Genomic DNA, 21,640 nt, shown 5'->3' with positions numbered 1-21,640 from the left:
GGAGACACCAGGCTCCACTCCTTGGGCCTGGTCCTGCCATCCACAGCTCCAAGGGGAGCTGCTGGTCCAGGACAGGGCCAGGGGAAGGAATTGAATGGAAGCTCACCAGATCTTCCCTGGGGAGTGTCTGGAAGAGGCTTTGTCTCCCTGACAGGTGGTTCCAGGTGGTTTTCCATGCACTGGGACAGGAAGGTCCAGGCAGCTCCCAAAGGCACTTGGGGTGGGACAGTGCCCCTGGTGTGGCCTCGCTGCTCCTGTCCCACCAGGGATCCTGGGATTCCTCCTTCCCTAAAAATCCAGGAGGCTCCTCCACAGCTTCCATTTCCCCAGCACGAGGGCAGGAGGGCTCCCTGACACCAGCAGTGGGTTACTGGTTTCACTGGGTTTAATAACATCCTGCAACTTCTTAATTAATACCTGAATTCTACCAGCTCAGTCTCATTTAACTGAGCACAAAGTCACCACAGAGTGTCCTCACAAACCACCCCCAGGTCACTGAGTCTCCTGAAGGACACAAGGAATTCCTATTCTGGGCACAGATCACAGAAAAGAAACTTTGTTTGATGTAAAAGCAACTTTGCATAAATTCCTCCAAAATAGCCCATCCAGCCACACAGCAAAATTGGAATCAAAGCCACCAATTATCACAAAAAAAGCACCTTCATCTCAAGAACTGCTCACCCCAGGAAGCTCAGTCTGAGTTTGAAATGTATCAGGACTAACTTGATCATGCACTTGGTTCTATTCACGCTGGTGATCCACTGTTTTCCAACAATCCACATTGTTCCCATCAGTATTTTACATTTCATGTCACGGATTTATCCATGGCATTGCTCTCCCACCACCCACCCCCCCACCCAGTGCCCCCCAGAAACCCCACAACTGCTCAAATAAGGAAAAAAAAAAAAAAAAAACAAACAAACCCCACTAACAGCCATACTGTGAAACCAAAATACTATTTAAAAAAACAAATGGATGACAGTCCAACAGTTTGCAGGATTCAAAACTGACTCTACAAAGTAATTGTCTACCTTGTAGAAAGGATTTCCTTTTATTTGGAAAACGAGCAATTGGAAATTGGAGAGAAGAGATAAAAACAATCTTTAGATGCTCTGAAGTTTTGCCTACTGAAGGATTAAAACCGTAAATAAAAAGGTACCAAGCCCTCAGAGTTCACTGCTCACGTGAAGCTTCTTCCATCTCTTTCTTGACCTTTTTAAAAACCATTTTCATGTCTGGGAAAGGAAAAAAAAGAAGAATTATTGAGGAAAAAACCCCAGAAGTTATTTCTTATTCAGGCATTGTACTGAGAAGTGCTCAGTTTTGACTCAAAAAAGCTTAAACTCAACCCAAAGTCTCAACCCTGGCTTAGAAACTGTGTGGGTGCTTTGGCAGAAAAAAGGTGAGATTGTGTATAAAGGTCATTAAAATTAAATTTAAATTGGCTTTTGGAACTCAGGCACCCTAAGGGGATCAATTCCAAGCATTTTGGGCATTCCTGGTACATTTTCTCCCAAGCCAGGCTGGACACAGCCCCTCCTCTGGCCATACACACCTGCCTTGGCCTGGAAGGCTCTGAACATCTTCTCATCTGAAACTCTTCTGCTGCTGCATCAGCCCCACATTTTCATATACTCTAGCACTATCTTCTCTCATTCTGAAATGAAATCAGGATTTAGAGTCTCACCAATCTCATTTGTGACCAAATAAAAAAAAAATCCTATTATACACACACCACATAATTCAGGGACAATTTATTTGACTTGATTTATTTTCAGAGGAAAGCCCACGATAACAGGGCAAGTTCTGGGCTAACTCAGCCTCGTTTGAGGTCTCTGAAGATGAGACAGAACAGCTCAAAAACTGAGGGCAGGACTGAACTTACTCTGGACACGTTGGGGTTGGGGTGCAGGGGGGGAGAGGGCTCTGATCCCCGCTCGTCTGGTCCGATAACGAATATTTAATGTTTGTGTACTCGTGACCTTTCCTCTTGCTCTTCTGTGAAGCAAAACACACAACAAGAAGCCAGGTTGGGGGTTAATCCCAGCAAGCAATCACTGAGACAGTGCAGCAGTTCCAAGAGGAGATACCCATGGGTGTTTTTAGGTTTGTCTGTGAGGAGAGAGCTCAGTCCTGCCGTGAACACTGAGCACACCTAAAGCTTGGCTCCAGCTGTTGGTGAGACCAAACCTGAAAATCCCCATTTTCCCCCATCCCACCATCTCCAGCAGAACTCACCAACCCTCTGAATGTACTCAATCCTCATCTCCTTGGCAGAAAAACTCCCCATTTCATTCTTGAGCAGCCAGTGGGCTTCCCACTGACCTTATTTCCAGCTCGGAGCTGGGGCCAACGGAGCGACACCGTTGTTTGTAGGAGCTCTAATAAAATAATATCTGAGCCCATTAGGTTTGATATAAAAAGCAGCCAAGCTGTTATTTGGATTCTGCACATATGCTCCAGGCTGCAGCCAATTGTGCTGGCACCCAGCTCCAGACCCTGCCAGGGAACCACGCCGGGAAAGAAACAGGAGATGGATTTTTCCTTTTTCCAGGCATTCACAATGCCTGGAAACACTGAAACCTACAATGGAGAAATCGAAGTTTTGCAGAGAATTGGGGTTTGGGGAGGGGGTGTGGGTGTATTTGGGGTTTTTTAATGCTGCAACAAGTCCTGAGGGCTGACCCAATCTCACAGCAGAGGCTGACAGAGCCTCTGGGGAGTTCAGGCTCCTGAATTCCCACTAAGAACATTTCTGGGATTGAAGCTTTTCCAGGATGGTCTCCAAAAACTCCCTCAGCTCGTTCTGGTGCTTCTGGTGATTCTTAAATCACTCTTAGCCAGCATTTATGACAAAGCTGTCCCGAGCAGTTTGTGGGAACACAGCTTGGGAAAAGTTTTATTCAGCAAACCTGGATTTGCTTCATTGAACAAAGTCTGGGAGACAAAGATTGGATTGGTGGGCACGTGGAATGCAGAATTTGTGGGGTGGACCACAAGGACATTTTGTAAGAGCCAGCTGATAAAAGAGGAACTAACTCAGTACATGCTGGAAAGTCCCCAGCAGGGAAAAAGATACTAAAAAGAGCAAAAATATGGACTAATTAGCATAGAAAGCAAAAGGTACAAATCCCAGCTGCTCTGAGGTCAGGGCAGGGAGCAGCAGGGACAGGGAGAAAACATCAGTTCTTTATCACAAAACCAGGAAACTGCTGTAAAACCCCCCCAGAAGTGGAGTGCAAGGAATTCCCTGAACAGGAAGGGGCAGGGGAAGATCTTTGTGGTTGTCACCACTTATTCCCAAACTTTTCTGATCCCACCACACTCCTGGAAGTGCTTTTTGTTGGATCACCACACTCACCCTTTCATTTTCCATTCCAAAAAACTCATTTCCTACCAATAAACTCCCAAAATGGGAATTGGAGTGATCAGCATTTGATTTTCCCCTTTGAGGAATGCAGGGAACAAGCTTTGAAATCTCTTTAAAACACAAAAAGCACAAGGTTCTGCTTTAATTAACAGACCTTTATCTTTTATTCTTCCTCCACAGGAAATTTGATAACAGGAAGGAAATTTGAGATCTGGGGGCAGGGCTGGGGACAGGGAGGGTAGGAGAGAATTCCACTTAAATTAAGGAGGGAATTCCACCTAATATTTGAAAGAGAAAATTCCACTTAGTAATTTAAGGACAGGAATGCACACAATAATGTAAGGAGACGATTCTACCTGATAATTATGGAGAAGATTCCACTTAATTTAAGGAGAGGATTCCACTTAATTTAAGGAGAGAATTCCACTTGACAATTTAGGGAGACGATTCCACATAATGTTTTAAGAAGATTTCACCTGATAATTTAAGGAGAGGATTCCACCCAATAATGTAAGGAGAGGATTCCACCTGACATTTTAAGGAGAGGATTCCACCTAACCATTTAATTAATTCTTAAGCACAATGAACTGAAACACAGGAGACAGATCACACCTGCAGACCCAGCCTCCCCACAACACAATCCCCCCACAAATCCCCAGCAATGCTGCTCCCTGCTGGGATCCTGCCACGTTCCTGGTGGATATTTGGGATGGACCCACCTGCTCCTCCTCGATCCTGCGCTGGAGGGTCTCGATGTAGTGCTGCACTGCCATGTAAATGAACCTGTACTGGGCCTCTGTCTGCACCATCCCTGAGCGCTGGGACCTCACCATCTGGATGGTCTTGGGGACATCGATGTCACAGTCCACCCCTGGGGACATCCACGGCATTGGGAAGAGCAGGAAGAGAACCACGGTGAGGGTGGAGCTCACCCGAATCCTCCCATCAGCATTCCTGGGGTGGATCCAGGCAGGGAAATCAAAGGGTTAAAGGTACCTTTCTCTCGGATGATGTCGATGAGGATGTCAATGACAATGAAAGTTCCTGTTCGTCCAATCCCAGCACTGGAAGAAGAGGGGAAAAAAAAGGGAATTTCATTGTTTTGCTCTTTCTGAATGCACACCAAAACCCCAGCCAAAGGAATTCTGACATTAGGAGACAGGAGGCTTCCAAATTATAGCCAAGGGCTTCCAAATTACAGCCAGAGTCAAATCAGAGACCTCAGGGAAGGAACAGAAATCAGCACTTCTGTCCCTCAGTGTTTATAAACACCCCCGAATCAGAAAAAAACTGCAAGGTCAGATCTAACATTTCCTTGCCTAAAAAGCATCTCATTTACAAGCTGAGAACACCCAAAAAGGACAGAGCCCTTACAGGTGGGATGAGATGCCAGAATTCCCATGATCCTGCACTTGAAATGTTCCAGCCAGGACTGGTCCCATCTTCTCATCCAACAGCAGAAATTTTCATTTATACAAAGGTTCACACTCTGAAATCCCTTCCCAAGGGGACCACCCAGAATGTGACATTGTACAGACAGAAAACAGGGAATTCTGAGCAAGTCCCAGGGAAAGTTGTCCTTTATAAAAAGGTCTCAGCTCCCTGGGCCAAAAGGAGGAGGAGCAGGAGCCTCACCTGCAGTGGACCACGACAGGTCCTGCATCAGGGATGCTCTCCTGCTTGTGGTGCACCTCCTCCAGGAAATCCAGGACACCGCCGGGATCGCTGGGGACGCCGTGGTCGGGCCAGGTCCGGAAGTGGTACTGCCACACCGTCCTCTCCGTGTTCCCCTGCAGGAAACATGGACACAAACCCTGCTGCTCCAAGCCCAGCTCCTCGTGGGGCACACCTGGGTCTGATGGGCAAGGGGAATGGCCCAAACCCAACCTGAGCTCCACAATTCCTAAAGGAGGGAACAAGCCAGGGCACTTCCTGGCCTGGCACATCAGGGACTAAATCCCCCAAATTAAAATATCCCCAGGTTTGCCAGAGGCCAGGGAGCAAGACAAGATTCCTGTACTCCAAAGGTAAGTGGAGATTTTTGGGATACACCATGGCAAAGAAAATTCCTCTTTGAGAGCATCAAATCCTGCCAGCTAAGAAACAACACTTCTATGTTCAGTCTTGTAATAATAAAATCCCACAATTCTGCTTTTTTAGGGAGGTCCAAGCTTGATGAGCTAAAATAAAAGCCAAGACTTTTGCTGCAGGAGCAGGGAATTTTTCCCTTCAAGCACCCAGAATTCCTGCTTGGCCACATCTCCCATCCCAGTGCCTTTTCCCCTAAGTTGGAAATACAGAGATTCACATTGAGCAGCTAAAATTTCAGCAGGCAAACCTTAAGAAAGGGAGGCTTGATGTGACAGGAACCTATCCCCAATTCCCCTGGTTTGCTTCCCCTCCCTGATCCAAACTGTTCCTTGACAGGAAGTGCCATTTCCACATTGTTTTCTCACCTTTTCACCCCTTCCCTTAAGTGAACTTCCCACACCCTAGACCCAACACACAACTTTTCCTTTCAATGCAACCATTTCCATAAGGGAGCAAATGCTTGGCTGGATGTTTAAAAAAGTTAAAAGCATTATCCCTCCTCCCAGATCCCCTGCAAGCTCTGCAGCAGTTCCTCTCCTGCCAAAAGCTGCTTAGGTAGGAGAATCTTCAATTATCCCAAGGGCAAAGAGAAAGATGGATGGAACTGAACGTGGAGCTTCAAAGAAAGGCAGGGCTCCATTTCTTCATCCCCGAGTGCTTTTATTGATTCCAGAGAAATGGGCTAATCCTGCCATTTTTCCTTGGGTGATCCACAAGCTGAGCTAAAAGGACAGAGTTCCTCTTGTACTCACCTGGCCAACTTTGGAAAGTTTCAGCTCTCTCAGGGTGTAATCGTGTGCTGCACTCTCCTTCACATTCCGGACACGCATCACTCCGTACTCCTTCAGGGAATATTCATCTGGCCAGTACTTGACACACTTACTCTGTAAGATTTCAAAATATAAAAAAAAAAATATATATATAAAAAGAAAAGGAGTGATCAGGCAGGAAAAAAAAAGGCTGCTTTGCAAACTGGTGAACTCAACCCTGAAGCTTTTATTTCAGAGTTCACAGCTGATGAGGTAAAGATCATTTTAATGGGAAGTTTCTCCTCTCTGTAACAACCACTGGATGATTTCAGACAGGTACAGGCCACCTCTCCTCTTAGCACCTTTTAGGATATTTTTTGCCTGGATATTTCCAAAAGCTGGAGATTAAAATCCTGCTTTTTGTACCCCCTGTCACAGGTCTCAAAATACAGAATTCCACCAGAATTCAACTCCACAGCCCAAACCCTACAGGCTGCAAAAGAAGAAAGATCAAAGGTATAAATAATTTCCAGTGGAAATAAAACTTGGATGCTTGCTTTTCCATGGCTTGCAGCAGGAAGGGCTGACACAGCTCTGTTTCCATCACCAAAGTGGGTTCAGGCTCCTGCAAAGGCAGCAGTTGATGGGTCTGTAGGTTCTAAAATGCAGAGTTTTTGGTGTGCTGCTCCTCCACCAAGTTTATCTTTGCCCAGGGATAAATTCCATCCACTGAGGAATAGATTCACCTATCAGCACTTGGATTTGGCTCCTGTGACAGGTCAGGAACCAGCAACTCCTGGGAATGCAGCATCAAAGCAGAAATTCCTGTAGGAGCAGCTCCTAGCAAGAGCAAACACAGACCAAACACCAAGCCCTACAGAGCAATAGGGTCTATTTGCAGTTATTCTGAATATTCAAGAAAAAACATGGCACAGGGAAGTGCCTTCTGCCAGCCCAAGGCAGAGGAAGATGGCTGAACACATGTCCACACAGGCAACAAGATGCTTTTCTGCTATTTTTGCCCTTCTTTCCCTGTCACAAGGGGAGAAAGTGAAGCAAATACTCTGAAACTGAAGCAAATACACTGATTTTGGGGGGTGCCAGCAGAAATAACTTGCAGTTTTCAATGCAGAGCTCTGAGCAGAGCAAGTCTGAACAGCAACGTGATGTTAAAATAAGCTTTACTCTGCTGGAAGGGTTGCTGAACTGCCTCCAAAAGCCCAGAACTCCTTTTAATTTCTAAGGATTTGCTGGTTCTGCACTTTAAAGCACATCCAGGACTCGAAGCAGGGCTGGGATGTTCCACAGCTCCTCCCTTCCTCAGGCTATGAGCTCTTGGAGGCAGCTCTGCTGCAAAGGGTTCTCTCCTTCCTGCAAACAGCTTGGCCTGAGATAAAAAAGCTTTGATTTGATATCAGGACTGGTATTTGCAATTCTTTAAGAAGTGAATAAGCACCACAACAACAATCAAGGGTACAGAAAGAACAAGCAATGCAGCACTGATGAATTAAAGTGTTTTCTCCAGCAAAAGGGCTGAGCAAACTTTGGGAGGAATAATGGAGAAACTGCAGATGAGCAGAGGCCATTCAGGAGGTTTTTAAAACAATAATAAATAACTTGAAGGAAGAAAGGTGTATTCAAGTCGACTCTGTAATTGATTTCTCCTCTTCCAAAACAAAGATTATCACTGGGAAGGGGGAGCTTCTCCCTCTGTCAGTGAATTCTCAGGAAGGAAACACAAATCCTGTCCCTTTATCAGGGTGATGGAGTGGCAGAACTTTACAAAGACTAAAAAAAGATCCACAAGACAAAGTCAAAGACTAAAAACAAAAATGCACAAGACAAAGTCTAATGGCTCCAACAAACAGCACCAGTGGCAGCTTTGACACCTCAATTAGGGAGAGAATCCTGTAAAATCTTGTGCTGTTTGTCTTCAGCCCACACACACAAAGTCCCTGGGGGTGAGGAACCCCTACAATCATCAGTCACTCACACAAAAACTTCAGTTTTTAGCTTGATTTTTTCCACAAGTGATGCTCCCCTAAAAAGGCAACAGCTTTCTGTTCAGGAACAGATAATGAGAATATGGAAGAAGGTAAAAACGTGGACAATAGTGCGTGGAAGAAGCAGAGAAACTCAAAAAGAAAAGCAGAGAGAACAGACAGTATTTATCAAACAGAAAAAAGATCAGAAGCAACAAATTCCAAAGATAAATCCTTACAATCCCCAGGAAGCTGTGTGTGGCTGTTGCCAGGATATCAATGTTTAACTATTCCTAGTCTTTCCTGCCTTGTGTCATTAGAAACCAGAAACAAATTAAAATATCCCCAGGTTTGCCAGAGGCCAGGGAGCAAGACCAGAATTTTGGGATACACCATGGCAAAGAAAATTCCTCTTTGAGAGCATCAAATCCTGCCAGCTAAGAAACAATATCTCTATGTTCAGTCTTGTAATAATAAAATCCCATAATTCTGCTTTTTTAGGGAGGTCCATGCAGGCTTGATGAGCTAAAATAAAAGCCAAGACTTTTGCTGCAGGAGCAGGGAATTTTTCCCTTCCAGCACCCAGAATTCCTGCTTGGCCACATCTCCCATCCCAGTGCTTCCCTCCCTAAGTTGGAAATACAGAGATTCACATTGAGCAGCTAAAATTTCAGCAGGCAAACCTTAAGAAAGGGAGGTTTGATGTGACAGGAATCTATCCCAAATTCCCACAGGCACCGATAAAAAAGGACACTCAGCACCTTCAAGAGCTCCAAGGAATCCTGTGCCACACCAGATTCCAGCCATAAATCAAATTTATCCCAGTTCCTACTTGTACTCAAATGTCAGGACCTTTCCCAAAGCCAGCTGGAGTCTGGTTTTACCTTTCCTCTTTCCACTTCTTTCGTGGTCATGACAATAACTCGGGAATTCTCCTGGAACACCATCCTCCAGAAATCATTCACCGTGTTCTGCAGGCAGCCTTGGGTAGCAATGTAACTTTTTTTTGGCTTTGAGTTGTTGCACTTGGTTTCAAACTCAGGCTAGAGGGGGGGAAAAAAACCAGCAATTCAACAAACTGTGTGTGACAAGATTCTGTTGGATTTAGGGGGGAGGAGGTGGGAATACACTCACCATAATTATATTAGCATTGATATAGTCTGAAACAGGTTCATTGGGATCACCATCGTGGAGAACAACTCTGGTGTGATCAACTGCAAAAATACACATGCATGTCAAGCACTTGCATTGTACAGTTGTGACCACATAAAAGCTGTTAATTAATTGTCAATCTTAGTAAATAAGTGATCAGAATATTCCAAATTGCCTCTTTTGCTTCCTTTAAACAAGTGGCTGTGACCAGCTGGACCAAAACATGTCCATGGCCTGGGAATTCAGGAGCACAAACACTAAGTCAAGGCAAAGCCTTGGCACTTGCATGTTGCAGTTCTGTCCCCCAAATTAATCCTCTTAAATGTAACTATTCCAGCCTGTTGAGTTGAGGGATATGAGGCTTTTAAATGAAAGCTGAAGATAAAAACCAATATTACAAATATCTACAAAGTGCAAATGTGTGAAGCCAAATTGGAAATCACGGGATAATCCTGATAAGAGGGGAAATTATCATTAAAGAGAAGCCAAAGGCCAGTGTACTTAATTAACCTTGTATTAATGAGGAAAATAAACCAGAGTAACATTAAATGGCAATGAAGGGTCAATACTTACAGGGTAAAATGTTTTTGTATCTATTTTTGTTCTTGTTTTCCTGGCGCTGCCCTTCCTTACGGCTGTAGAGGAGTTTGCATTCCTGTTGCTGCAAGGTCTGAGGGGAAAGCACAGACAGGGGGGGCTCAAAAACAGCAGCATGGACTGGTCCATGCTCACAGCAATCCCTTCTCCCAGAGAAAAGGGAGGAGAGGTGACTCCAAATGGGTTATCCATCAATTTTCCAAGTGAAGGAACAACCTGGAGTGTGGATTTCTGGAACACAATGTCCCAGGGACAGCAGCAAGTCAATACTTGCACAGCCCAGGATATTTATGGCAAATCTCCCCACTCCCAAAGCTCCCTGGAGCTGGAGGCACCAGGATCCCAATGCTTTGCTCCAAGTTGTCATCCCCAAAGCACTTCTGGCTCCACTGAAAGGAACACCCATGTTTTGGAAGCTTCTCCCCTCATCAATCCCACCCCTCCAGACTCTTGCTGTTGTTTAACTGGCACATTTGCTCACCCCTGTCTGTCTGATACTCCCTCACTTAATGACCTTGGATAATCAGGCTGATCCTAAAGCCAGGGAAAGCAAAAGAAGACATGCAAAGTTTCAAGCTTGTGACAAAGGACAGAAAACAGCCCCCAAAGCATTGCCTGTGGAATTCCAGGCCAAAGGACTGAGAGCTAAACTTTCCCAGCAAGTTAAAGAATTGGAGCAATTAAATGTGTGTGGAAACCACATCTTCCTTCCTAGAGTTAATTATCATTGCTTTCCTTCCTAGAGTTAATTATCATTGCTTGGAGCATCCCTGAGGAGAGATCCACGAGCAGCAGCGACTCCCAACAAGCCCATTCAGAGCTGGAACAACACAACCATAAATCTGAATATCCTCCTCCACTTCCCTACAACATCCCAGCACTAAGCTCAGAAATAACCATTGTTCAGAAGGAAAAACATTACAAGGGCTGTCAACATTCCTGTCTGGTGGTTCCTGGGACAAGAGGCTCATTCCTGCCTGGAGACAAGTAATTTAAATTCACCATCTGGGCTGGCAGCTCCTGAACAGCACAGACAGGGATCCATGGACAGCCTGGAGTGTGTTCCCCCCTCCTGCCACCATGGGGGACAGCTGGAGCTTCCCTGAGGGGAATGGAAAAGCAGGGCACTAAAACTGCTAGGAGAGGGCTTCATTCCCAAAAAAATAAAGGTTAGTGCTGACCTCACTGACAGCAGCAAAGGGAAAAAAGAAGTGCCATGTCCCACAGGTAAAATCCTTCATTTATTTGCTTTTCCTGCTAGACTTTTCCTTCTGTAAGGAAAACACTGAGAAATCCACTCCAAGAAAGATTTCTTCAACGTGTAGCAGAGGTCAGGAAAGAACTGTGAATTAATAGCTCAGTTATATTTTGCCAAACCAACAATCCCTTCCCACACACACGACCTCTGCTGACTTCCTTCCCTCTCCAGATGGAATTCTGGCCATTCTGACCATTCAGCAGCCCTGGATCAAGGACTGTCTCCTCTCTCTGGAAAGAGAAAGGAGAAGGCTTAATCTTCATTTTATCACGTCCCAGTGCCATCACCTCACCATCTGATATTCCCCTCACACACCTCTGTGCTAATTCCTTCACTTTTCATGGATTAATTCTCCTTCTCCTGGCAATAATCAGAGCACACTGGACAGTACATTTAGCTAAAGGATATTTCTGATCAAAGAGGGTTTCTCCAAGGATGGTCACTTTGCAAATCCATCACTATTCAGGACGTTTCTCAAACCAACCTCTCTAGAGCAACCTGAGCACTTCCCAGTTTCCTGTTGCCATCTGCTGGTGGAATTCCAGACTCCACTGGTGCTTTTGTGTGTGTGAGGTATAAACCAGTCCATTATATCCAGCCTGGAGTGTTCCAGACCAGGCTGGATGGGGCTTGGAGCAACCTGGGATAGGGGAAGGTGTCCCTGCCCGTGGCAGGGGGTGGGTAGGATGGGATTTAAGGTCCCTCACACCCAAATCATTCCACTATCCCAGGCTGCTCCAAGCCCCAGCCAATCTGGCCTTTAACACTTCCAGGGATGGGGCACCCACAGCTTCTCTGGGAAGAGCTTCTTCCAAATTCTGGAAGGATTTCTTCCCAATATCCCATCTAAACCTCTTCTAGTTTGAAGCTGCTCTCCCTATCCTGTCCCTACACACTCTTTCTGGAAGAAAATTGGAATTTTGCCTGCAGAGAGAAATGAAACACCAAAACAAACCAAAAATAAACCTCCAGAAGTCCAAGGAATGCATATAATCCATGTTGTTTCATCCCAGAGCTTTCTGCCACTTCCCAATGGCTTTAAGATCCCCAAAAAACGAGCATCAAAATGCCACAAGGACAAGGGCAATGGATGGACTGAGAAATGGAAGCTTCCCTAAAGAAATGGTTCCCAACTTCCCAAAGAGCAGAAGGAATTGGAAGGATTGTCCTGGTGGGACAAACACAGGAGGCTCCCTCAAAGTGGGAAAGATATCCAGGAGGATATCCTGGATAAAAAGCGCTCTGAGAATCAGGGAAAAAAGGCAAATATTTCAAGCCACAAGAGAGGAGCTGGCAAAGCCCTGGAGATGGGAGCAAAACCAGGGATCTGAAGTGACGGAGAGGAGGAAACGCCAGGAAGGCAGAACCCAACGTGGCTTTGGCAGTGTGAGAGTGAACACTGGAGGAAACACTGGAAACACACCCCTTGGAATGTAAGGAATTACCTCAAACTCTTCCCAGAAGCCCTGCTTGACCTTATCCGTGGTCTCTGCCAGTTTGCTGAGCTCCCTGACTCGGCTCTCGATCTCGGCAGCGTTAATCCGGGTGGTGTTCAGGGGCTGGGGGACACAGCAGAGCCCAGACAGCACAGGGTTAGCAAAGAACAGCCATGGAAAGACAATTCAAGCACAAATCCCCTAAGGTGAGGATATTTTAATGGGGATTTTGGGATCCAGGCATCTTTTTGGGTGTCAGGGTTTTGGAATTCAAGCAAAGGGCAGTGAGGAAGGGGACGGTGCAAAGTTGCTTTTAAAGCCTCACTGGTTTTATTTAATGCATTAAATTGTCTCATTTCTGCACGTGCCCTGCAATTCTTCCAGACCAAGATGACACCAGGAAATTCTGCACATCAGAGACAACACTCTATCCCTTCACAAGCCTAACAAAAATTGTTCCCATTGAAATGACTTTTTCATCCATTTCATGAAGTTTAACTCCTCATTTTTTTTTTTTTTTGCCTCAGAAAAGAAAAAAGTCTTGCAGAACGTATGGAAAAGCTGCATTTCAACAACATATCCTGGAGATGGCAAAGCTCAGGGGTGGCCTGTCCTGCTCACCTGTTTGAGCTGCAACACAGTGCCCAAAGTCTCCACCATGGGGTTCTTCTTGTAATGCTCCACCAGATCTGTCAGAGAGTCAAACTTCTCCCCTCCACCAACGTCGTATTTGAGATCCTGACAAGACAAATGCTCCTCAGAATAAATGCACTGCCCACCACCACAGCCACAGCACCTCTAGGCTGTGCCTTGCATCAGAAATAACCTCCAAAATTATGTGTAGAAGACTCTACTGAAATCCTTCTGCTAAAGGATAGAAGTTTAACAAATAGAAACACAGGCACGCTGCAGGACATCCCCTTTTTTTTGCCATCTCATTGAAAATCAGTTTATCTGCTTTTTTCTGAAACAGGGTTCAGGCAGCTCTGGAGCTACAGGATGAGAATTCAGGAATTAGGGATTTGAATTGATTTCCAAAACTAAGTGTATAATTGGGTCCTGAAAAGCTGGTACTGCCTGGCAGCATCCCAATTTTAAGGAAGCAAATGCCAAATTATTTTCCTCAAAGACATAAATGCTAACTGCAAATTAGGGAGGTTTTCTTGAAAAAAAATATGCATATTCTGATAATTCAGCATTTACAGTCCTGGTGGGTCATTTCTACCTCCAAACTACTTCTGTTACTGCATTTTAGGTGTTTTTATACAATTTAGTTATTGCACTGTCTTTGGGCACAACAGAAGTAAAAGAGAATAAGAAAAATCCATATTCTTTTTTTAATTTATGATTATTTTTAAAATAGCAGCCCATGGAGATAGATGAAATATCAAAACTGTAATTTAATAATATTTCAGTGAAGAACTACCTTATACTAAATAGAAGATTTAGATTTCAGGGCATTCCTTGGAGTGAACACTCGTTTTCACAGACTGTTGATCATCTATCAGGTGTAACTGCCTGAAGTGACAGGAGAGAGACATCTGTGCATAGATCTCCATTTGTCCAATCACTCCTCTTTTGATTGAATCCATCCAGGAGACTGCAAAGGCTCCCTGAGCACAGCAAAGTGTGATTTGAGCCAGAAGGCCCTGACAGGAGCCAGTCAGCCAAGCAGTCCCCAAAAAATATTGGGATTTTGATGCCACCAAAGGAGTCATTTTGAACAAAGGGATGACCTGCAGCAACCCCAGGGAAAAGGGGAATGTATCCAGAGCTCCTGGGCCACGGATTCCCTGCTTTTCCTACCTGGCAGTGGATCATGACGTGTGTCACTTTGGATTTGCCATCGTTGCTCTCTCCTTTGTCATCCCCCGTCCTCACGGAAAGGACAAAGTCCCCGGGGTGGCTCTGGCTCTCCCTCACCAGGAAGCTCCCATGTTTTCCTTTCTCTGTCAAGAGTTTCTCAGCTTCTCTCCCAGAGAGATGCCCGTGGAACCACCTGGAAGTGAAGTGACATGGAGGGAGACACCCTGCTTAGCATCCCAGCTGAATCCACTTGCTCCGGGTGTTTATTATGGAATTGAATCCTTCTGTTCACTCAGCAACAGCCAGGTCTAGGGAAAACCTCAGCTGGTAAAAATAATAAATAAAATAAGCTTTGGAAGTGTCCAGGTGCACACCAGTGAGGACAGAAACACTTCAAAGCACTTCCATGGGGTTTCCTACAAGCTTCCAGTGAAGCTTTGATTTGGATCCTTCCCAACAATCCCAATAAACGCCAGGTTACACTCCAACCTCCCCCTCAGTCAAAGCCTTCATTCTTCTTTTACTTCCTTCATGAAATTTTCCTGGTAAACTTGTGGACACTTCATACTTTTCACACCCTTCTATCCCATTAGGAACTGGAGAGGAAATCCCAGTAAATCTCAGTTCTTCAGGAAATAGGGCCATAAAAGCATCTATCCTCCCCACCTCTGTTAAGGCGTTCTGAAGAGTGAGAGAACTTGTTTGAATATTTTTCCTCTTTTTTTTTCACTTCTAGGAATAAACAGGTATCTGCTGGCTTAGTTCTGACCCTTGACATTTCCTCAAATCCAGAGTCTCAAATTCTCCTTATTAACTACGCTCCTCAAAACAGGAGTTTGAGGAACCTGAGGATTTGTATGGCCTTCGCTTTCTACCCACTGCTAGGAAAAGCACAAAAAGTTATGCCCAGAAATATCCCTGGGAATTCCTTGCAGCAGCAACCGCATCAGGAGAACTTCTCCAATTAAACGTTCTCCCAGTAAAAATAAAGGGAATTATACCCTCTTTTTCAGTCCTGTCCCACCCAAGGAAGAATGCTGAAGGGTACAGGTTCTGAGGCTTGGATTGCTTCACCTTTAACCACATTTATTCATCTATTTTGAAAGGAACCTCCCTGAAATGAATCCAAGGTTGTGGCCACTCTTTTCCCAGATGGAGGCTGAGGGTGAAGAGGGATAAACACAGCATCTATTAAGAAGCACAAGGACATTGAGGTTCCACCACTTCTCTGACCTTTCTGAGGTGGGATCAGCACAGTTGAGGGGATATTTCAGCTCTATGACATCTCCATTCTTTTCCTTGAGCTGCCCATGGTGTTCCATGTAGTACTGGACCAGCTCAGCCAGCGTGGCAAACTTCTCTCCCCCGTAGAGGTCATAGTAGTCACCTGTGTTCTGGATCTTGATGTGGGTGACAGCTCCAGTTCGTCTAAGATTTGAAAGAGAGGACAAAAAAAAAACCCTCCCCAAGTCAGCTGATCAATCAATCAATCAATCAATCAATTTTACATTTGGTGATGCTTGAGGTGGAGAAATCCATACTCACAATTCCAGCATGGAGCTACTGCAGAAGAGCTGAGCTACTGCTCCTCTGAGCACCAGCCAGGGAGAACAGGAGAACAATCCTGTGCTGGAGGCAGCATAAACCCTGCAAGTCTGTGCTGGAGCCCCACCAGAAACCCCTCAGAGCCACACAGAATTCCACACACAAGCACAAGGGTGCAGGATGAGAGGAGCTGAATATTCTGGAGCTGGGTTTGCTCCTTTCTCCAGAATTCCCACCAGCTCCCAAGGTCTCTCCCTCAGGAAACATTTGCCTTTGCCTGCTGCCACAGTCTCTAATATTAAGGAAGAGCAGCTCCTAGCAGGAATCCCCTCCTGTGCCACAAGGCCTGTTATCTCACAAGTATCCAAGCAGCACAACTCTTATCACCAATCCCACTTTTCCCTTTTCCTTTATCTACTTCCTCTTGCTGTCTTTTCCCCATCCCTACCACGCAGTGTCAGGGGACAACTGTCACAGAAGGCCTATTTTGGAAGGTGAAAAAGCCACAGTTGCCCTTAAAAACTTGCTGACTTTTCCTGTGCAAGGAGGGTCTGGATTTCCTGCTGGATCACTAATTCCCAACACCTCTGCTCCTTCCAGTTGGTTATCAAATGGATTTGTAAAGGGCTAAAAGCAATGTGACTATCAACCTATTTCTGCTTCCCCTGAGCAATTTTGTCCAGCTGTAAAATCAGAATTCACTCCCCTCCAATCTAGAGCTGGGTAAAAGTATTTGAGGAGCTCTTCAGGGCAAATGGGAGAAAAAGAACAGGGAAAAGTGAACAACACTAAAAAGTGACCAGAGCATTCTTTCACCTCTTTCAAGGAGTTCATCCACAGCTCTTTCCCCACAGGACAGCAGCAAATTAAGATCATTACCAACCTGGGGCAAGACTGGGAAGAGCCAAACTCACCTAACAGAGAGTGTGAAGTCTCCTGGGTTACTTTTGCTGGGCCGTGCCAAGAAGCTGCCATCGACTCCTCTTGTTAACAGCAGGTTTTCTGCCTCCACCCCAGTGATATTTGGATGAAACCATCTACAAGAGGTTAAAAATAAAGAATGTTAATAAATAAACAGCAGGTTTTCAGGGCTAACTCGCACAGAGCAATCTGACAGCTTCCAAACTGAGTTTTGCACCTAAATTAATAAAATTTCTGTTCATTATTAGTTTCACATTGCAACTTTATATATTGCAACTTTTTGTAAGCCTAAGAATTACACTTATCCCTACTCTGACTGCCTGGATTAAAATGATATCAAAGGTACACAACATAAACACAGACCAGAAGTGGTATTTCCTTACTCCAGCAAAACACAGCACACAAAGAAACTGAAAGACAAACAGGAAAAATACCTAAAAATAAAACAAAACATCCAAAGTGACACTTGACAACATTTTGAAGGTTAAAAACTGAACAAAACCTCATGGTCTGGGGCACAGCTGAGGGGGTCAGGAAGGAACTCCCCGCGTGGACACCCCACTGCTCTTCCTCCCAGGAATGTGGAGCCGGGGTCGGATCTGCCCCGTTTAAATAGAGCCACAGAGGAATCTCCTATTGATCCTCACCACCCACAAACTGCCCTCAATGAGTATCCCAGAGGCCAGGCAGAGCTGGGGCTGGGCTGTGGCCAACAGCTCCGGGTCCCCACCTCTGGCATTGACTTTGGAGACTTATTTGGAGCCACTCGGTGTCACCACTGCCTCTGCTCTTATCTGGAATTTACCCATTTTTGTTGCAGCCCTGAAGGAGTTCTGCACGAAAGGGCTCGGTGAGGATTTTAGAAGGCAAATTCTGAAAATAAACCACTGGGGGTGTGAGCACCCCAACCTCAGCTCTGTCCCTTTTGCACTTCGCAGTTAAAAATCACGTTTAATTTTTAGAGTTAAATCCTCATTCTTGTGTGCTGAAAGAACCCAGCCTGCTCCTCTTTGTTCACCTCTACGGTTTTCCAAAGTACAACAAAATATATCCAAAATACTCCACAGTCAGGCTCATCACAGAGACAGAGAAGTGTTATATCCAGAAAAATGGAACAGCATTCCTGATCCTTCCTGATCCAGTCAGCATTTCAGGCTAAATTGCTAAATCAGCAAAATATGAGAGCACAGGTCTAAATTTAGGGTTATTATTTCAATTGTTGCAGCAATTCCTTCTCTACTGAAAAGTTGTCAATATTCTCACCAAAGCCTTCTCCAGAGCATTCTCTTTAGAAATATTCTGGAGTTTTAGGATTCTAGAAAATCCAGATCTCTAGCAAGTCATTCAAATGGGAATTAGGAGCCTTTTCAGAAGTAAATTGTGTGAATTTTCTTGTGAATCTTTTTTCCCCTAGTTAATAATATTCTACTTGCACCATGAAAATCTAGTGAATAGTTCCCATCTTTCACAGAAGAACAACAAAGAAAATACCAAATTTATGCACAGGACATGGAAAAAACCATTCAAAATTACTTCCAAATTATCACAGCAAATGGGAATGAACTAATTAATAATGTTACATTTATCTAACGATTATTCAAAGATCAAGGAAAGTTCTCACAAAAGAAACTGCACAAGCATCAGTACCTGGCATGAACTGAACATTAAATAACATTTCAGCATTTCAGCCTACAACAGGTTGTCTGGAGAAGGTGATCATATATTTACCACATTTCCACTCCCAAAATTTTACTTCCATTAAGAGGAAAAAAAAAAAAAAAAAAAACCCACACAAAAAATGTGCAGTAATAATTTGAACAGTTCACAAGCTTTTTAAATATGCACAGGATTCAAGAGAAACCGTGGTAAATTTTGGAGTTTATAGCAAAAAATGTCTAAAGAGACAGAGGAGGAATTATTGGGATTGCTTCTCCAGATTTATTATACTGACATTCCATAAACTTCAACCAGTGGAGTATCTTCTGTATCCCACCCTGAACCTTAAGGAAGTAGCTGTACTTGAGTGGTTACAGCAAAGGAAAATTAATAATTTATGTACAGAGGTGACTACAAATAACCTGCAATTTAACCAGCATTTAAAGGAGAGGTTAAACACACAGCAGATGGTTCAAACCCCAAAATCTCTCCCCCACATCCACACCGAGATGCCAAAAGCCAAGTGCAGCAAAGCCAAGCTACACCTGGGAGGGTTTCTTGCACTTTATGTAACTCTGGCTCTGCTGGCACCTCGTCCTCCTGCTCCCTCAGCTCTGTATTTTTGGCTTTGAGTAGGAAGCTGCATTTGTCAGCCACCCCAAATAGCAGAATGGGGGTGTCAGTGATCCCTGCCAGCGGTTCCGGCCCCGAGGAGGATCCTCCTTGAAGTGCTGCCATCCCTTGTGCTCCCAACCTTGGGGCTGCAGCCCTTCCAAACTGGGAGGGGACAGCCAAGGGCCAGCGCTCACCAGTGACACCCCCCCCAGCCAGGACCAGCTCTCACACTTCCTTTTATAGGGATGGAATGCATTTGGGGCTTTTTATCCTGTTTTCCCTGCCCATGTCCGTGGCAGCAGGTGCAGAGCTGCCCCGGCCAAGGGCAGTAAATGCAATCACAGAAGTCACCCAAACCCACGCCCTCGTCAAACTGGCTCCTCACCATCCCTCCCGCAGCACTTCCCACTCGGGGGCTTGGACTACACCACTGCCAGCCCATAATTAGCTCACAGCAAGGTGGAAATGTTGGTAAGAAAGGAACCAGTGAAACAGCAGGGGCTCAAAACCAAGAGGGTATCAGCAAAGCAAGGAAGCTTCTGATGAAAAAAAAAAAAAACCCAAAAAAACACCCACGGTGGAAAATCCACCCTTCCCACAATCATCCCTTTTTTGTTATCACGGTCCAGCAAAGACCAGCAGGATCTGTGCTCCCTAAGTCACACACTGCCAGCACATTTCTCTCTTACCAAACCAAAAGAAATAAATCAATACGATTTTCCATGCAGTGATTGGGTTTTTTAATCACCTTTGCAAGAGCAAAGGAGAGATGAAATCAGTTCTGTCTCAGCTGTCACAGCCACAGCACTGGGGATGTGCTGACGGGTACTTTAATTACTCCTATTTATAGGCTCATCAGTTGATATTTCCCAGCTTTTTTCAGTCTCCCTCACAAGTTACAATTTAGAGCTCTGAGCAGAATAACAGGATTATTCTGTCAAGGAGGAAGTTCACAGTGCTGCCAAAAGGTAACTTGTTCCCAGTGTGAGCAGGGACATCCAGAAAACACAACGTAGATTAAAAAGCCTCCATATAGTTCAAAAAACCCCAAATCCTACTAGAAATGGCCATGGGATTGAAACCACCTCCTCCAGATTCACCATCCTGAGCAGAAGAAGAGAGGACAACTTACCCTTGGAGAAATTATAATTTAATTGTTATTATTTATAGAGGTGAATGAATTGAAATTGTGGCTGCCCCATCCCTGGAAGTGTCCAAGGTCAGGCTGGAGCTTGGAGCAGCCTGGGATAGTGGAAGGTGTCCCTGCCCACGGCAGGGGATGGAATGGGATGAGCTTTATGGTCCCTTCCAACCCAAGCCAGTCTGGGAATCTTAGAACAGATCTGTTAAAAAGGATAAATACTTTTATACCCTTTTCTGACAATAATTCCCCCAAACCCCAACATTTACCCAAATCTCTGAGCCCAGAAGGACACTGGGTACCAGACAAACATCAAAATACGTTAAGGACAGTGAGAAGCTACAACCAAGAAATGGGTTTGGCTGTTTGTCGTCGCGCTTTAACGGTGCCACAAGGGTTTGAGATTAGAGTGAACGCTGATAACTGATTAGGAAGGCAGGTGTGGGGAGCTCAGCAACACTCGTTTTGTAGCTGGGCCGTGTTTTAGGGTCGGTAAATCAGCGGCGCTGGCTCTCGATGGAGCACGAACCCCGGGCCCCGGTACTGAGCAGGTCCCACACACGAACAATTCATCCCTCGGCTCCGGCGCTCCATGGGGACACTGACGTGACCAAACCGGGGGCACCGGGGCAGCTCCGGCCGCCAACGAGACACTCGAAGCCACCCGATCCCTCCACCCGCGGGAGGTTCCCCTGGGAACGGGCGGGGAGCGGGGACATCCCCCGGGAACGAGCGGGGTGGGGGCTGCGGGAGGGGAACATCCCCCGGGAACAGACGGGAGCGGGCTCCGGGAGCCGGGACATCCCCGCGGGAAGGGGCGCGGTGGGCGCTGCCGGGGCGGCTCCCGGGGGTCCTGCCCGCCCGCAGGGAGCAGCCGCGTCCCCGCAGCCCCGGGAGCGGGCGCGGAGGCGCCCCACAAGCCGCGGCCCCTGCCCGCCGCCCTCCCCGCCGGCGCGGCCGCCGCTCCCGCCTCACCTCCGCGATGTCATCTTCCCCCGTGGCCCCGGCGGGTCGCGGTGCGCCGGCCCCCCCGCGCCGCCCGCCGCTCACATGGGGGTCCCGGCGGGGCCGCGGCCTTCGGGCGCTGCGGGGAGCGCGAACAACGGCGGCCTCGGGCCCGCGAGCGCGGCGCGGCCCGCCCCGCGTCACCGCCCGCGCCGTCATCGCCCCGCGCCGCGCCCCGCCCCGCGCCGCCGCCCCGCCCGGGGGGGAGGCTGCGGGACCCCCGGCACCGGAGCGCGGTGACACCGGAGCCTCGCCCGCGCACGGGGCAGGGCGCGGAGCCGGCCGAGCCCCGAGCGGACGCGGGTTAAGCGGCGGC

The 21,640-nt window shown here is 46.3% G+C and overlaps 1 protein-coding gene across 1 annotated transcript; it reads right to left on the bottom strand.

Annotated features, from left to right (window-relative positions):
• Window positions 1-1,020: 1,020 nt before the first annotated feature.
• PTPN11 (protein tyrosine phosphatase non-receptor type 11) lies at window positions 1,021-21,428 on the bottom strand. Its single transcript, XM_053959596.1, has 16 exons — window positions 21,295-21,428; window positions 16,901-17,023; window positions 15,675-15,869; window positions 14,442-14,634; window positions 13,257-13,373; window positions 12,645-12,758; window positions 9,918-10,014; window positions 9,327-9,406; window positions 9,077-9,235; window positions 6,214-6,345; window positions 5,006-5,160; window positions 4,367-4,434; window positions 4,090-4,241; window positions 1,886-1,998; window positions 1,556-1,657; window positions 1,021-1,235 (listed from the first exon to the last, which is right to left on the bottom strand). The coding sequence occupies exons 1-15, from the start codon at window positions 21,306-21,308 to the stop codon at window positions 1,588-1,590; spliced, it is 1,782 nt and encodes a 593-aa protein (XP_053815571.1). The 5' UTR covers window positions 21,309-21,428; the 3' UTR covers window positions 1,021-1,235; window positions 1,556-1,587.
• Between the last annotated feature and the right edge of the window lie 212 nt (window positions 21,429-21,640).

The sequence above is a fragment of the Vidua chalybeata genome, chromosome 18, assembly GCF_026979565.1.
Source record: "Vidua chalybeata isolate OUT-0048 chromosome 18, bVidCha1 merged haplotype, whole genome shotgun sequence".
Lineage (NCBI taxonomy): Eukaryota > Metazoa > Chordata > Aves > Passeriformes > Viduidae > Vidua > Vidua chalybeata.
Note: the sequence above shows the minus strand (reverse complement) of the source record. Positions and strands in the feature narration are given on the sequence as shown.

What these genes read in the sequence shown, in the direction of transcription:
- PTPN11 (XM_053959596.1), bottom strand. An exon ending in CGACATCATCCGAGAGAAAG is followed by an intron (nt 4,242 to 4,366) that starts GTACCTTTAACC and finishes GGATGTCCCCAG; the next exon opens with GGGTGGACTGTGACATCGAT. An exon ending in GCAGGATCGAGGAGGAGCAG is followed by an intron (nt 1,999 to 4,089) that starts GTGGGTCCATCC and finishes TTTGCTTCACAG; the next exon opens with AAGAGCAAGAGGAAAGGTCA.